Raw genomic sequence first — 13,494 nt, forward strand, 5'->3', positions numbered from 1 at the left:
TTTGCACGATAGGAATGGAATCACTGGTAGGAGAATATGCTTTATATTTCAAGTCCTCCGGGGAATCCTGCAGGTAGGGGCAACTCAGAACCTGCCTAAGGCTGGGTCTTAATGAAACACCATTTGGAAAACAAATAAAAGAAGAAGTTATCTTGTAAATTAAAAATTCACCAGGGATTTCCAAGAGTGCAGAGCCAAAAGCCTGCTGCAGGCAGAGGTCTACCCCTGACCTTTCCAAATCCCAGAGTCTCCTGGCTATGGAGACATGTACAGTTTCTTACTTACTTTGAAATTCCTGTCCACCCAAACCAGTACACATGTATAGTTATACACAGTTCTTGGTCATCATGTATGAAAAGACAATGATAGAAACTGTGGCATTCAAGCTATGCATTGGAGAAAGAACAAATTTATACTCAGAATTGTGAAAATTCATCTGTACAGTTAAGTCACAAGCATTTGAAGTCAGAAAGCTTTTAGCTACAAAGAACTGATTCCATGTGCATCCCTCTTCACGGTCTATTATTAAAACAGCACCCAAAATATCAAAAGAGTAGTGCCCAAACTAGGATATTCCATCAGGAAATATTTCAGTGAGAGCAGTGAATTGGCTGCTACCAATATGTTCTGACTCTACTCTACCTCCTTTTGCCACCCTTTAAATTTAATGTAAATTCAAGTCTATCCTCCCAAACCGATGACTAATTTTCAGTGTTCTCAGTGACACACAGAGAGGCTGGAGTAACATTGGCTTTTAGACTCAAAACTGCTGGCTGGCAGCAGAAACAGCATCGAGACCTGCAAGTCTTGCACAACCCTGGAGTTTTTCACTCGTCATGGACAAATCAATTGGTAATCCCAGGGTGACTCACAAAGGAGATTAAATAAAACACTAATGTGGCAACCTTCTTGTTTAACGACTGTCACTGTGGCGTTGGTTTGCAGCATGGCAGTGACAGCTTTGTGGTGTGTGACACAAACTTTCAGGTTGGTGAAGGAGCCCCAGCTGAGCTGGGATGCCTGGCAGCGAGCAAGCCAAACAAAGCCACCAACGTGGAGGCAGAAAGAGAACAGCCGCTGAATGCAAACTGCAGCTTTTATGTAGCTGGGTCCTGTTCCAACACCCCTTATCAACACGGCTGTCAGACCTTTTACCCTTTACGTCTCCAGGTGCAGTCACACGCAGTGGCACATCACGTTTAGGGTTATTTACTAATTATGCAATTGCAAACCTACTATCTTTTGAAGGGTATTTTGAAACACAGCTCATCAGCAGAACCCCGGGTCCCTGGCAGGCTCCCCAAAGAGCCCTGCCCACAGCTGGATTGCAGTACCCAGCTCACCATCCCTGCACAAGTCGAGCCGGGCAGTGGGACCGGTCTCTGTCGCCTCGAAGGGCCAACATGACGCTGCTGTCTCCCGGCTAAGACTAAAGCTGCTGCCCAGCCCCGACATCCCGGGACGTGCTCAGCAGCGCCAAGAGCCGGCGGTGAGAGATTCCCCGCCAGGCTTTGGCAAGGGGTCAGCACGGATGAAAGAACACTAGAAGACTCCCCGCGCCCTCGGCCAGCGGCGTGCGGGACCGGGGCGGCTCGCACGGTAGCGTGGTCGGCCGCTCAATGAAGGTGGAAATCCCCGCCGGGAGGAGGCGCAGGAGAGGAAAAAAGGGGAATGGCCTAAACCGAGGCAGACAGAGCACGGCTGGGCTCGGACAGTAACCCTCCTCCAGCGCCGCCGCGATGGAGCCGCAAAGGTGAGTATCGACACCTGGGGAGGAGGAAGCTGCCGCCCCTCCTGTGTGTCAATGGGGCACGACGGGGACAAGCCGGCTTCTTGTTCGGTGGCAGAAAGGTACACACCCCTCTTACTAAAACCTGGGTTTCGTTGGAGTGCAGCGGGCAGGAAAAGTTCTGGAGGGTGTAGGCTTCTGAAATAGTGTCGGGTTCGGGTTAGGGTTAGTCCCCTCCCCGACCGCCGGACCCAGGATAGAGGTTTGGCGGCGTTAAAGGTGCCTGGCTGCTGTTTCCCTCTGCCGGCCGGGGCGAGCGGCTCTGAGAGCCGGAGCCGGGTGTGCAAGGTACCCCTCGCGATCGGGGAGGGACCCGGCCCAGCGGGGCAGCCCCCTCGGAGGTCTGTCTGTGCTCCGCTATGGAGGGCTGCAGGCCATTACTTGGCATTTTAAGAAGCCTTTTGGCCCGAATGGGAACGATGGAAGGAGGCGAGCAGGAGTGATGTAGCTACAAAATTAGGGTAGGAGTGAAGCAAATCTTGGCAGTGGAGCAAAAGCGCCGAAGTTGTTATTGCAAGCATCAGGACATCTTTTGTCCTGATGGTTTGTGGAAGAACAGCAACACGCCGTGACTCTAAAGCTGTGTATGAAAGAGGTGAGGTGCTGGTAGGAAGAGCGAGAATGTATTGAAAGAGGAAGTGGAACTTTCTCCCGTTTCACATGACAGTGTAAGAACCGTACAGACGGGGAAGCTCTGTGAAAGAACTGAAAAAGAAAAAAAACAATGTTTTTTAAAAATTAAAATACTTTTTAAAAGAAATCAATAAATAAAGATAATGGAGGCAAGAGAGAGAACCTAAGAAACTAATGCAGCTACACCTGAACTTAGTGGAGCTTAATGCCTGTGTGACGGACACAGAGGCTGAGTGTACATGTGGGGCAAAAGGGGAGGTTCTGTGCAGGCAAGAGCATTTCTCCATTTTACCAAGAGGACCTTGGCATTAAAGCTTTTCTGGGGGACCATGGTGGCATGACACTGCACCCCACACTACCACAGCTGCCACCTCCTCCAAGTAAGAGGATAAATATCTCCAGATCCATCCAGCCTTGGCTATGACATTCTTTATTAAACTAAGAAAACAAAACCTGCTTTGTATATATGCATTAGAGAATCAGTTCTGCCTGCCAGTCTAAACGTTTATTGGCATTAACAAATGCCTACCATGGGAAATTCCCTAAAGAGCCCCATAAAGATTAGTCAGTTGTTGTTTGCCATTTAATTCAATTACTTGCTATATTCATAGTTTCTAACTTGGGCAGGGAGGAGTAAAACAAGCATAGCCATAGGATGAAGAACTACAATAAGGTGATCTTGTCAAGGCAAACCTCTACAAGCCTTACACAAAACCAGTGGCTCCTGCACAGTATAAAACCTCCACAGAAATATAATAGAAGACCCCATGCAAAAGCCAGCAGAAGTCACTGCCAGAGACAGAACAGAGCAGAATGGTTGCCCTGGAGTGTTTAGGTACACATACTTAGGAGACTTTAATACTTATTTAACTAAGCCTTGTAATTAGCCCTAGAGCAGAAACATTTCATGCTGAGCATCCACTTAAAGCTCTGAAACCTTATCTATACAACCATTTCGAAGGATAGAGAAAAGGAAAATAAAATGTTTTCTTCATATAAAAGTAATACAACTTGGACTGGTTATTCCCTGAGCTTTCTCCATTTCATTCTCTGGAGACAGGGGCTTCAAGTGGCAGTAGATTTTGTGTCAGAAATGTCCTCTGCTTTCTCCATGAGAAGACAAATGGTTTGGGGAAAATTGTAATTTTCTTGGGAACATGTGGGAATCAGAGACCTTCCACCAGAACAGAGGAGGCCTAACCTGTGCCCACACAGCTGGTAGGACTAAAGATGGGCAGAAGCAATGCTGTGTCTGGGACGTGATGGACAAAGCCACTTGACTGAACAAAGAGTCAGGAGCTGTGGGGAAAGGGCATGAATCCTGAAAGAGAGCGGGAATGTTGTAAAGCACAGCTGATGGGGGTGGGGGGAAGTGAGATGAGAAATGGCTGCTGGGAGAGTGAACTTATGTTAGGGCTTGCAGAAAGGAGCATCAGGCAGGGCAGTGTTGGTTTGGAGGGAAGGTGGTAAACAGCCAGAACAGGAGACCCTGGAGTTCACCCCTGACATAGGCTGGAGGCGGCTGCTGGTAGTAGCCCTCCCTGTTTCCCATTGTATGACTCAATTGCTGGACCTGGCTGAGGGTTGAGAGCCACAAAGGAAGGGAAGCAGTTGCATCCAGGTAGAGTGGCCTCACAGTCCTGCTTGCTTGTGAAAGTGAACTGGGGAAACAAAACAAGCAGATAGTTGTATCCTTCAGCCTCATCAGCTCAGCTTTGCAAACTTACTGCACCCATGGCAGTGCCAAGGTGGACAACTGCAGCCACTCAACTCTCATTCCAAAACCTTTCCAGCATGTTCCTTTCCTCTTCCTTCCCACAGTGGTCTGGAGGAAAGAGTGCAAAATGTATAGCTAGCATGGTGGTGAGAAGCTGTTTTAAAATAACTCTTAGAAAAGGCCTGTACATTTACCTTTTTTAAAGCCCCTGAGGGATGAAAGTTAAATCACCTTGACTTTACAGACAGGCTAAACTGGGTTTTCCTACAGCATTCAGCATAGGTAATTCTCTTCGGAAACTCCTGCATAGATTTGCCTCTGCAGAGTCATCAAACACTCTGAATTCTTTCCAGCAAAACCTTTGCACAGCTCTCTATAGTATCAGCATGTTTCCTGTTTACACAGTTTTTCTGAGTGCACAAACTGGTGGGCAGCATAGTCAGCTGTGTGTTGTCCTTTAACCTGATAAAGCTAAAACTCATTGAGTTTCAGCAGTGCTTGGATGTGGATTTGGGCCTGTGCAGCCATCCAGCATAGCCTCCAGACCCTATTTGTCCAGTAAGCCAATATGGTTCATTTTTCCATGAGAAAGACAGGCACAACACTAGCTTCATGCCTTCTGCTCTGATTACAGTATTAGTGCATTTTACTGCTATTTGTAGCCATGGCCACCCACCCACAGAGTTAGGACAGAAGCTTTGCAGTTGTCAAAAATGCAAATACTTAGTGGGACATTACATACCAGCACTATTTTACCTATTTCCTCTACTATACTAAAACAATCAATACTAAGTTCATTGCCTATTTAAACAACAGAGATGCTAAAAATCAATCGTGTAACGCTTGTTTGCTTTCTGTTTTAGGTACAGCTTTCTGTTACTGCTCCTGCATACCATCAGAGCTGGTAAGTTCAGAACACTTCAGTTTAAAATTAAGCTGCCCTCCCTTTAAGATGTTTGGCCAAATAAACAAAGTAGTTGTAATATGTACAATATAAACATCTGCATATTTTCAGCAAGACTCTTAAGAATTCCTCAGTGTGAAATATTCTCTGACATACATTAGGGAAAGAATTAAAAACTGATTTCTATCAGTTTGTGTACACAGAATAACAAGGGGCCTTATGTATGCCCTTGTTCAAATAGCTCTGCATATTTATCTCTGCCAAAGGGAAAAAAAAAAAGGCAGTGGGGTAATTAGGGCTGTTGCCAAGCAGCTCTAGCATGTATAGATAAAGTAAATACTAGAATTATAATCAGGGTATCAAATACCCAATATTACTAAGTCTTTCACTAAAGTTCAAAAAAACCCCTTTCAAAATGAAGGTCTGGTTAAATAGCATCACCTGGTGATGTTTAAATGTTTTTAGATGTAGGCTTGTGTCTCCTTTGTTCCTGCTTAATCACCAAGGACCTCAACGTAGTCAAGGAAACTCCTTGACCCCACAATCAGGACAAACTGTGCCAGGTACAAGCTCAATAGATGTCAGCTGGCATGTTCCTGAAGAACACCAGTGATGGAAGTGCCTCCTTCTTCCCTGCAATGCTTCCCAGAGTTTCACTTTTCCATTACGAGAAGTTTCCCAGTGTCGGAGCTGCAGCGCCCTTGTTACAGTTCAAGCCTGTTCTTGTATCACCTAGCAGTGTGTAAGGGCCTGGAGAACATACTGCCTTCCTCCCTATGAGTACTATATTTCCTTCAGTGGTATTAAGGCAGGGTGCCCAACTCAGACATGTAGACGAACTATTTCTGAGTCCAGTGCACCAACACAAAGATATGTCCCCTTTTAACACTGCTGTCTCCCTCCCCCTCCACTGTGCACTCTTTTCACGTCAGATCCCTTCCTCCTGTCATCTTTTTTTTTTCCCCTAATTCACCCACCCAGATAATCCCTTCCCCCAGTTGTAATCTCTGCCATCCAACCCCATACCTGACTCCCTCACCCCCTAGTGGGTTGGAGCACAAGCACAAGCCCTATAAGGAGAGACTGAGGGAGCTGGGGTTGCTTAGCCTGGAGAGGAGGAGACTCAGGGGTGACCTTATTGCTCTCTACAACTACCTGAAGGGGGGTTGTAGTGAGGCAGAGGTTGGTCTCTTCTCCCAGGCAACCAGTACCAGAACAAGAAGACACAGTCTCAGGCTGCATCAGGGGAGGTTTAGGCTGGAGGTTAGGAGGAAGTTTTACACAGAGAGAGTGATTGCCCACTGGAATGGGCTGCCTGAGGAGGTGGTGGGGTCGCCGTCGCTGGGGATGTTCAGGGTGAGGCTTGACAGGATGCTTGGTTGCAGGGTTTAGTTGGTTGGGTGGTGTTGGATGATAGGTTGGACATGATGATCTCGAAGGTCTCTTCCAACCTGGTTTATTCTATTCTATTCTAGCCTAGTCCAACATTTAGAACTTGCACAATGCTTTGGTCTCAAAACAGAATTGCACCAGAGAGGTTTTAGCTGCTGGTGTGGAGGAGGGGTAATGTGCACCCCTGAGAAGGGAGGCTGTGGTCAGAACCACCCTGACCCTTTCAAGGTTGCTGACCTGTGCTTTCTGCATGACTTGTCAGCTAGCTCATGCCTTCTAATCAGCCAGAAGGAGGAGAGGCCAGGAAAAGTGCACTGAAAGCCAGATACTGTGCTAGCCTACCTCAAGTGACCGTGAGAGGTTGTAAGCATCTAAGGGATGTGTCAGTGGAGGTAACTGGACATGCTGGTTTGCCAGCTGAGTCTGTTTATTGGGAGTGTGACACCAATGGCAGTGACAAAATATGATTGCTGTAACATATCTACTTTGAGAAACACTGGGTTTTCTCCTGTTTATTTTTTCTTTTTAGGTCTCAAAATAATAGTAGCACTCTTTTTTTATTGTTTCCACTTACTGTGATTTACCTGGTGGTGTTTGGAATTCTTCTTTAATAATAATAATTTTAAAATATTAAAGCTTTACTACCTGAATGTGTGTCTACAGTAAAAGAATCACAGAATCAACCAGGTTGGAAGAATCCTCCAAGATCATCAAGTCCAACTGATCACCCAACCCTAACTAATCAACTAGACTAAGTGCCTCATCCAGGCTTTTCTTAAACACCTCCAGGGATCCCACCACCTCCCTGGGCAGCCCATTCCAATGGGCAATCACTCTTTCCATGAAGAACTTCTTTCTAAGATCAAGCCTAAACTTCCTCCTGCACAGCTTGAGACTGTGTCCTCTTGTTCTTTTGTTGGTTGCCTGGGAGAAGGGACCACCCCCCACCTGGCTACAACCACCCTGCCGGTAGTTGTAGACAGCAATACAGTCAGTCCTAGTCTGCAGGCAAAGTGAAACATGCAGGTACTTGTGGGGCTAAGAACTCTTGGACTGGTTGGTCCTTGGAGTCAGAAATAAGCAGAAGGCTTTAGATTGTGAAAGATCCCTTTGGAAAACATGAAACAAATAGACACAGAGAGAATTAGCCACTAGCAAGTCAAGAGTTAGGAATGGCTATGAAGTGAGCTGCTTCTTATAAATGGTGTGGTATAATACACTTGAAAAGAATGACGTTTTCTCAACTTAACCTCCCTTTTATTCTCTCTCTCCCCTTTTATCTTACAGTTACTGCACTAGAGGAGATCGTCAGTAGACCCGGAGACAACACTATGCTGAGCTGCATCTATCACAGAGGAGGACTGGACTTGCAAAGCCTCCGTGTGTACTGGCAAATAGCTAATCAGGAAGCGTGCTCCGTCGTACATGCGCTGATCTTCGGTCAAAACGACGAGAGTAAACAGTGTCCTCACTTCAAAAACAGGACTCACTTATTCTGGGATAGATTGGAAGAAGGCAATTTTTCACTGCTACTGCTAAACGTCAGCCACAGTGATGAGCATACCTACAAATGTATAGTGATGCAGAAAAAAGAATATACTGACGTCATTCACCAGGCAAACGTGGTTCTCAGTTTAGCAGGTACGATCTCCTATCACTTGCACTTACCCAAATTCTCCTTATAGCTTTTCAGATCTGTGCTATTTCAATGTGATATTTAAGCATACCCTTAACTTTGAAACATACTTCAGCCCTTTGCTGAAATGAAGTCTCCTTAATTTAAATGTTACAGGCAAGGAATCTAAAAGCAGGGAAATACCTGTAACAGCTGTTTATCCAGTGTAGGTTATTTTCATCTTGGCTTTTATTAACATGAGGTCTGTTGCCCTTAAGAAGTTGCTTTTTCCTTTGGGTTTAGCTTCAGCTTTCTACCCTTCCAGTAATTATTTCAGCTTTCTGGCTTACATACCAAACCTGCAGGTGTTTCCCTTTAAAGTTGTGAGGGTCTTGTAAAGCCCAGAACTTTTGCCTCAGACCCCACTGTCACAATTTTGTTTTCTCAATGCTTTTCAACCTGTCAATGACTATTTCTTTTTCTTTTGCTCTCCAGCTAGTTATAGCCAACCAATACTCAGAGGACCAATAAGAAACACTGACAGCACTGAAGAGGTGACTTTCAGCTGCAGGTCAGGCAATGGATACCCAAAGCCCAATGTTTATTGGATAAATAAAACTGACAACAGCCGTCTGCCTTCATCAGAACCACAGATCACCCTCCATAACGATGGCACTTACAGTGTTTTTAGCACACTGAAGGTTAAAGCCTCTCCTAACATGCAAATAGAGTGCTCCATAGAAAATAAAATTCTGCAGGAAAATCTATCAGCCAACTGTAAGTCCCTTCATGCTACATCATGTTTTCTAGGTAGCAGGAACATCAACCAGTGTGTCTCAGACACTAATGATGGGTACACACTAATTCAGTAGTTCCAAGAAATGCTGAGAAGAGCTCAAGTTTTGTTTCAAGCTAGTTATGCTTAGCTATAGATTTCATTTACTTCTTCCACACTGGGTGAATACTCAAGTCTAGCATGTTATGACAATGTAACTGAGAAGCTCTTGCATCCAAGACAGTAACCCTTTGGTTCCTCAGGAACCAGGGGAGGTTTAGAGTGGATGTTAGGAAGAAATTCTTCATAGAGAGAGTGATTGCCCATTGGAATGGGCTGCCTGGGGAGGTGGTAGAGTCACCATCACTGGAGGTGTTTAGGAGGAGACTTGATGGGGTGCTTAGTGCCATGGTTTAGTTGATTAGATAGTATTGAATGATGGGTTGGACATGATGATCTCGAAGGTCTCTTCCAACCTGGTCTGGTCTGGTCTATTCTATTCTATTCTATTCTATTCTATTTTATTCTATTCTATTCTAACATGAAAACTTGGGGAGATTTGTTATTTGTCAAAGGGCATCACACAGCAGATCCAAATTCCTGAACCTCTACCTGACTGCTTTGTAGCACTCAAGTTTGCTCTTTACTTTGCCTAGTTTCAAGGTTTTGATTTTAGCCTCCAAAACTCAGTTTAATACAAAACACTGCTGTGCAGAGAGGTTGCACTCAATGATCTCCAGAGATCCCTACCAACCCCTACCATTCTATGATTTTATGACTGTAAAGTAGATCTGTGGCAAACAAAGTCATATTAACCCACAAGTATAATAAACTATTTATTGCTGATATGAGTGATCAATTGTATAAACAAGAATGTAGACACTCAACTCTTCACAAAACCAGAAAACTATTTTTAAAATCTTTTAAAATAAGTTCTAGCTGTGGCACCATCAGTGCATCTCATGGCTTCCAAACAGCTCTGTAGAGACACCACCTGGAGTGGGAGAGCTTTTTGGAGGTGGCTGTTCAGTCTCATTGATGTTCCTGCCTCACACCACAGCTTTTATGTACAGGTTTCTGCACTTTAGTGCAAGGAGGTTTGATTATTTGCATAACTGCAGCTGGATACCCACAGTTAGTTTACCTGAACACACCAAGAAGTCACACACTCTGGGCTAAGGACACTGATCCCACAAACACAGCCAAATGATATTAACTATTTCCAGGAACACAAACTGTGTATGAACAAAAGTTGCACAGTACAGTGTTTATATATATGTTAGCATACCCAAATTAAATGACAACTAAGCAAACTTGTTATTAGTTTCCCAACAGCATTCTGTCACATTGTATTCTAGAGAGAAAGGCCTCCACCTTACTAATTTTTGTTGGTTTCTAAAAGCACTACCACACTTGAGATAGTAAAAGATGTGGTTTGAAACCTTCATTGTGCAGCAATTGGTGGCAATTCACCACTGACTTCAGGGTAAAAGGTTTTCACCCACTTTTCTGAATACCATCAGATCTGCATTATAGATTCCATGTAGAATCATAGAATGCTAGGGGTTGGAAGAGATCATGAAGTCCAACCCTCATGCAAAGCAGAATCACTTAGGGCAGGTTACACAGGAATGCATCCAGTAGGGTTTTGAACATTGCTAGACAAGGAGACCCCACTACCTCTCTGGGCAGCCTGTGCTAGTGCTCCATCACCCTCACAAGTAAAAAAGTTTTTTCTCATGTTGAGATGCAAAATCATGTGATTGAGTTCACATCCATTGACTCTTGTCTTGTCACTGGATATCACTGAAAAAAGACTTGCTCCATCCTCCTTCAGATATTTGTAGACATTGATAAAGTCCCCTCTCAGCCTCTTCTTCTCCACGCCAAACAGTCCTAGATCTCTGAGTCTTTCCTCGTAAGAGAGACACTCCAATCCCTTAATCATCCTCATAACTCTCCATTGAACACTCAGTAGTTCCCTGTTCCTCTTGAACTGGGGAGCCCAGAACTGGTTTATTTTCAACAGGTTTATTTTCAATAGAGTCTGGCTATGAGCTCAAACAGACAGTCTCCCAAAGCTGGTGGGAAAAAAGAACAAAAAGGAACAGAGGATTGCACACAGTATGATGACAGGAAGGAATAAACTGCCATTGTATTATTAGACAGTGCAAGCTGCAGATATGCCACCAAATCACAGTGATATGAATAGCACAAATATTTAGTGTTCAGAACCTTTGTGTGTCTGTGTGTAAAAACACAGTCAAATAGTTGCCCATGTGGCAAATGAAATGTGAAAATTTCACTTGAAACTTTTATGTATGAAATGTGAACATTTACATTTTACTACACCCTTTTTCTATTTTATTCTAGACACACAGCAGAAGCAAAGCAGTGATTCTAGCACAGAAAGTCCTGAAAGCCCGGGAAAGAAAGGACGAGGTGCTCAAGCAGTTGGCATCATTTCCATTGTCATTCTGATGGGCGTTCTGGTTGCTTTAACCTGCTGGCTGCGGAGACGGAGGTCCTCTAAGCTAGTGTCCTACACAGGTAATGAGACACAGCATTTGCATGACCAAATCTGAACAACTCTTCTCCATTTTCCAAAATATTTCATGGCATCCAGCACATAGCTAAAAGCTATGAGTAAGCTGCCTGCACACAACAGCAGGAAACCCTGCTGTTATCAAAAACATGGAGTGCCTCAGAGACAACATGTAGCACCCCAGGACATTGCATGCTTTATGGTTTTCTGCTATTGCACCCTGACCCTCACTTCATACCCATTCAGGCCATAGTTTCTCAGCTGTGACCCCTGCAGTCTGTTTCTGGACAGATGAAGGGGATGGTCCTCCGTGGAACAGGGCTGAGGCCAGTAGCTTAGCACAGTCCAGAGCAGAAATCAGAGGGTGATTGGTTCTTAGAGTCCCTAGCTGGACAATTAAGAGTTCAAGATCACACTGAAATCAAGCAACTTTCTACAAGTTAGAAATAAACCATGTCTCACTGTCAGTCTATGTTATACATGTGTATCTTTGTATTGCTGCATTTGCCCATGTGTGGGACCCCTCAATGCTCAACATGACAGAAGAGATGTATTGTGAACCAGACTGAACCTGCTGATGCTTCTGCAGTTCAGACCTTCAAGATGGTCATATTTTTTATAAGCAAGAATGCAGTATTACAGGCTAGGTGGTTTACAAACTCATTTATCATGTATAATTTGGGGAGGGGGGGATAAAAACAGGGCCAAAATAAAGATCTAATAAAAATTTGAAAAAACAAGCTCAGCACAGGAACTTGCAAGAGTACAGAGATGGGAAAGTATCTGCCTATTTTATGTCATGTTTGGTAGGTTCTGCTGAAGCAAATGACTTGCATATGTGCCTCTGCAGAACAGGCAGAATATATTGTGGTTTCATCCAAACTGTAATAGTTAAAGCACAGTTTGTCATAGCAGATGCTGCAAATGTACCAAATTAATAACTGGGTTAAGGGTCAGTTGTTTTCCAGACCCATCACGCAACCCCAGCTTCATCCACCATTTCCTAAACAGCAAGAGACATTGCACCATTTCCTGTAGAGCATAATATAGAAAGGAAGATGGACTTTCTCCTTAAAATGAGAAGACGTTTAGTCTTTCCATCCCTGCATGCTGCATTAACATGACACAAGCAGTTCATCTAATGTCATCATTGTCTTCTCCAGATGGATGGACTTACACTGGGCTCTATTTGATGAGATCCCTGGACTTAGTTTATAAGTAGAAAAATGTCTGTGACATAAGTAGGAATAAATATTTATCTTATAGTGAAGGTTGCTGTAGCACAATTTGTTCATTAATGACAAACAAAGATACTTGCCTTCCAGACACTATCTTTTCCTTGGCTTGTCTCCACACCATTTGTGGAAGAGGAGCAGCTTTGGTGGTTCACTGCTGTCAGAAACCATCCTACCTGTGAGGGTGGGACACCACCTCTGTTTTCTGCCAACAGAGCCACTTAAGGCAGTGTGTTTTGGTCTTCCCAATTTGAGAGCCACTTAGACCAATACCAGAGAAATGAGAATGATCCAGGGAATGTGATCTCTGATGAAAGACTGGTTATGTTTGTTTAGGCTGGAGAAGGCAAGGCTGATTAAGGTCACAACAACAACCCTCTTCAGAAAGCCCTTAAAGAAGATTGGACAAGTTAATTATTGTCGTAACCCAGCTGACACAGCACTCAACAGCACAGCAGGCTTAAACAAACTATATTTAAGCTAGATGGATGTTAGAAAATAATGCCTAAGGGTAATGGTAGTTGAGCACTGCACCTAAGTTTGTGCAGACTGTCATGTCTCCATAAGTCCAGGTTTGTTGTTCTGGTTTATTTCTTGATGAAAGAGGAAACCAGTATCTGTCACAGATTTTAACATATTTTTTATTAATAGCTGGTACTACTTTGGGGCAACAGATGGGCACTTGGAGGAATTCTAGCCTAGTTCAAACATGGTTTGATATTTTCAAGCAAGTTGTGTGTGGTACATGGGGAGTAATTCACTGCAGAGGTTCACCCATGGGGACACTGCCACAGCATTTTGCTTTTCAATACAGTAATTACATGTCTGTTTCTAGTCGTTGCCATTTATGAAGAAAGTCATACTGTTTCACAAGGGATGGGAATCCTAA

The 13,494-nt window shown here is 44.2% G+C and overlaps 1 protein-coding gene across 1 annotated transcript in view; it reads left to right on the forward strand.

Moving 5' to 3' along the window:
* Positions 1-1,739: 1,739 nt before the first annotated feature.
* The window catches only part of ICOSLG (inducible T cell costimulator ligand), a 44,827-nt gene continuing 33,072 nt past the window's right edge, over positions 1,740-13,494 (forward strand). Inside the window, exons 1-6 of the mRNA XM_054165742.1 lie at positions 1,740-1,753; positions 1,954-2,130; positions 5,003-5,043; positions 7,723-8,076; positions 8,546-8,827; positions 11,199-11,375. Coding sequence (XP_054021717.1) covers positions 1,740-1,753; positions 1,954-2,130; positions 5,003-5,043; positions 7,723-8,076; positions 8,546-8,827; positions 11,199-11,375 — 1,045 coding nt within the window. The remainder of the gene's footprint in view (positions 1,754-1,953; positions 2,131-5,002; positions 5,044-7,722; positions 8,077-8,545; positions 8,828-11,198; positions 11,376-13,494) is intronic.

This window comes from Dryobates pubescens, chromosome 12 (assembly GCF_014839835.1).
Source record: "Dryobates pubescens isolate bDryPub1 chromosome 12, bDryPub1.pri, whole genome shotgun sequence".
In the NCBI taxonomy this organism is placed as follows: Eukaryota; Metazoa; Chordata; class Aves; order Piciformes; family Picidae; genus Dryobates; species Dryobates pubescens.